Here is a 3,094-nt window from a genome sequence, read left to right as displayed (position 1 = left end):
ACTGAAAGCTGTATTGAGTAAACTAGTGATAAGACATGAAATATATTATAGTTGTTTTGCCACACCTGCGGGAGAACAGATTAAAGTAAGACGTAGGCTGTTTCCTGGTTTGAACTGAGGTCATATCTTATACTGTAACATTATCAATTGCACACTTGCTATGACAGCACATGAAAATTAATGCTGGCCCGGAACATGCAGCAGTTCAAGCCCGTGCCTGGAAAGCTGAATTTTCAATGTAAAGAATATATGAAGGTCTGAATGATTGCTCAATAGTTTATAATCACAAGGCACATGGAATGCAGTACGAAATCTTCAAAATGTTTTTTTATCTTAGAAAAAGGAAACATTGTTTTTTTGTTTTGGGAGTTCTAATGCTGTTTGTCACTGTAAAGCTGAAATATGTTTTTCGGGAATGTGACCAGGCGGACTTCCTCCATGAGGCTGATCATCCAAGGAGCAGATACTGCAAAGATCAGTTTTTCACTTCTAAGAAGTTGTCCTCAGGGGATCAAAGACATTGTTTAAGCATTATCAGAGGGGACCAACAAGCCCTGAGGAAAATAATATTGGATAAACTGATTCCTAAAAATAAAGAAATAATGAAATTTGATCATGATTTCTTAAATATAACAAAGGACTGCAGCCTCTATAAGGAAACCAGAAAATTTATTACTATTCCACTCAGCAGAGAGGAAGCAAGTTTTCCTATCGCATATTCTATCGTGATCCATAAAAATATTGAAATGTTTGAGAGGCTTTTAAGAGCAATTTATACCCCTCAGAACATTTACTGTGTCCATGTGGACGGAAAGTCTCCTGAAGTATTTAAGGAGGCTGTGAGGGCCATTGCATCTTGCTTTGACAATGTGTTTGTGGCATCTAAACTGGAAAAGGTGGTTTATGCATCTTGGTTACGGGTTCAAGCTGACCTGAACTGCATGGAAGATCTGCTGAAAAGTAAAGTGCCCTGGAGATATCTGTTAAACACTTGTGGCAGCGACTTCCCAATAAAGACCAACGCTGAGATAGTCAGAGCCCTGAAGGTACTGAATGGCAAAAACAGCCTGGAGTCTGAAAAGCCATCAGTGGTGAAAAAGCTACGCTGGCAATTTCACCATCAGATTAACAGCTCTGTGGAAAGAACAAAAATTCAGAAAAGTCCACCCCCTATAAATTCTCCAGTGTTCTCTGGCAATGCCTATTTTGTGGTGACAAGGGACTTTGTGAGACATGTCTTTGAAAAGCCTGAAGTGCAGAGATTAATAGAATGGGGAAAGGATACTTACAGCCCAGATGAGTTTTTGTGGGCAACGCTGTATCGAATGCCCGGGATGCCAGGATCTGTTCCATATAATGATAAATTTCAACTGTCCGATATGAACGCAGTGGCAAGGCTGGTGAAGTGGTCCTACCTGGAAGGAGATATCAGCAAAGGAGCACCATACCCTCCCTGCACAGGTACTCACAGACATTCAGTGTGTGTGTATGGGGCTGGGGATCTGCACTGGATGCTCCAGCAACATCATCTGTTTGCCAATAAGTTTGATCCCAGCGTGGATGACTATGCCATTCAGTGCCTGGAACAATATCTGAGGCTCAAAGCTCTTTATGGAGAGGAGCTTTGAGAAACTGAGACTTTTACCTATTCAGAGAAAAAAGGATGAAAAAGCTGCACCAAACTCTCAGCAACACCTATGCAATGCTTTTTCGGGATTGCTGCAACTTTAGTGGATCTCAATGACATTTCATCTCCATTGGTAATTTAAATTTTCAAAATGGCTAATATTTGACAGATTTATCTATCAACAGTCAGATACATTAAATAGTATCGGGAGCACTGACATACCTAATAGCATATATATTTTATTTATGATGAAGGAAGTTTTGTTAAAATTAATACTACATTTTAATTTTAGTTAGGTTATAGTATTTCCTGTGTTTTTGTGTTTCATTATAATTGTGTTGTTGAAACTGAAAATAACTTCAGTAAACCAATTCCTTTGTGTGCTGTATAACACCTTAGCACTTCTAGCTCCAGGGGCCTGATTTATTAAGCTTAGTTCCCATATACAGAACTGGCGAGAACATTCTTAGTAAATCAGGCCTTAAGTTTTATATGTAAAATGAATTCAACATCTTTTTAAAATATCATTATCCTCCCTGATGAGAAATATAATCCATATGTTGTTTATAATGAAGATACTATAGTATATGATATTTCAACAGTGCAATGTGTAATATTGCTGGGAAAATATTTCCATCTACCTTATTTTTTATTGCTTCTGTTTTTGCTATTCCTGTTCCTCTTCTCTGTAGTTACTGTTCTCTCTTTCATACTATAACAACAATGTTTTACCCTATCTATTTGTCTGAAAGCTATTGTCATTTATTTATTTTATTTAAATTCTTTTAATATACCGATGCTCAAGACATTTACATTTTCTGTTAGATTATGCGGACATGCCCACCAGCTCTAGCAGTGTATTGGGTAACTTTAATATTATTTGAAATGCTCAGTATAGACATTAGCCTATATCAAAATTGGAAGAGAGAGGTATACAGCAGGGTAAGGACAAAAAGAAGCTAAACAAGCAGATCAATAAACCCAAGATATCACTGAAAGGTGAAAAACAGATAAGAAATCAAAAGTAGAAACACTTTCTCTTACCATCTACAAGTGCAGACATTCTGAATCTCTTTGAAAATATACCTTCCACCAAGGCTGAAGGAGATTGTTTATTGTGATTACAAAACATAATGTTACAGATGATTAAGACCCGAATCTGTGTTCATACTGTCCAATACTTGGATGCTATCATTTTGATTTTTTTATTTCAGCTGACAGTGAGAAGAAACATAGCATATTAGAATTATTAGGAAAAGCTCTTAAGATATCATTCTGTATAATATCTGAAATATATAATAAAATAGTAGCTGAAATCTAGAGGGGATGATGCAAAAAGCTAAGCATTAAAACTGTGTGCTGAAATTCAGTGCACAGTTTCTTAACGCACATGCTATTGCTTTTTAAAACATAGAAACATGATGGCAAATAAAAGACTGTATGGCCTATCCAATCTGCCCATCTGGG

The 3,094-nt window shown here is 36.8% G+C and overlaps 1 protein-coding gene across 1 annotated transcript; it reads left to right on the top strand.

Moving 5' to 3' along the window:
• The first annotated feature begins 374 nt into the window (after nucleotides 1–374).
• LOC115074728 (beta-1,3-galactosyl-O-glycosyl-glycoprotein beta-1,6-N-acetylglucosaminyltransferase 3-like) lies at nucleotides 375–1,628 on the top strand. The gene has a single exon (XM_029574494.1). It carries the CDS (start codon nucleotides 375–377, stop codon nucleotides 1,626–1,628), a length of 1,254 nt encoding a protein of 417 aa, XP_029430354.1.
• The last annotated feature ends 1,466 nt before the right edge of the window (nucleotides 1,629–3,094 follow it).

This window comes from Rhinatrema bivittatum, chromosome 13 (assembly GCF_901001135.1).
Source record: "Rhinatrema bivittatum chromosome 13, aRhiBiv1.1, whole genome shotgun sequence".
Classification (NCBI taxonomy): Eukaryota; Metazoa; Chordata; class Amphibia; order Gymnophiona; family Rhinatrematidae; genus Rhinatrema; species Rhinatrema bivittatum.
Note: the sequence above shows the minus strand (reverse complement) of the source record. Positions and strands in the feature narration are given on the sequence as shown.

Excerpts from the sequence above, each read along its gene's own strand:
- LOC115074728 (XM_029574494.1), top strand. The coding sequence starts at position 375 with ATGCTGTTTGTCACTGTAAAGCTGAAATATGTTTTTCGGGAATGTGAC.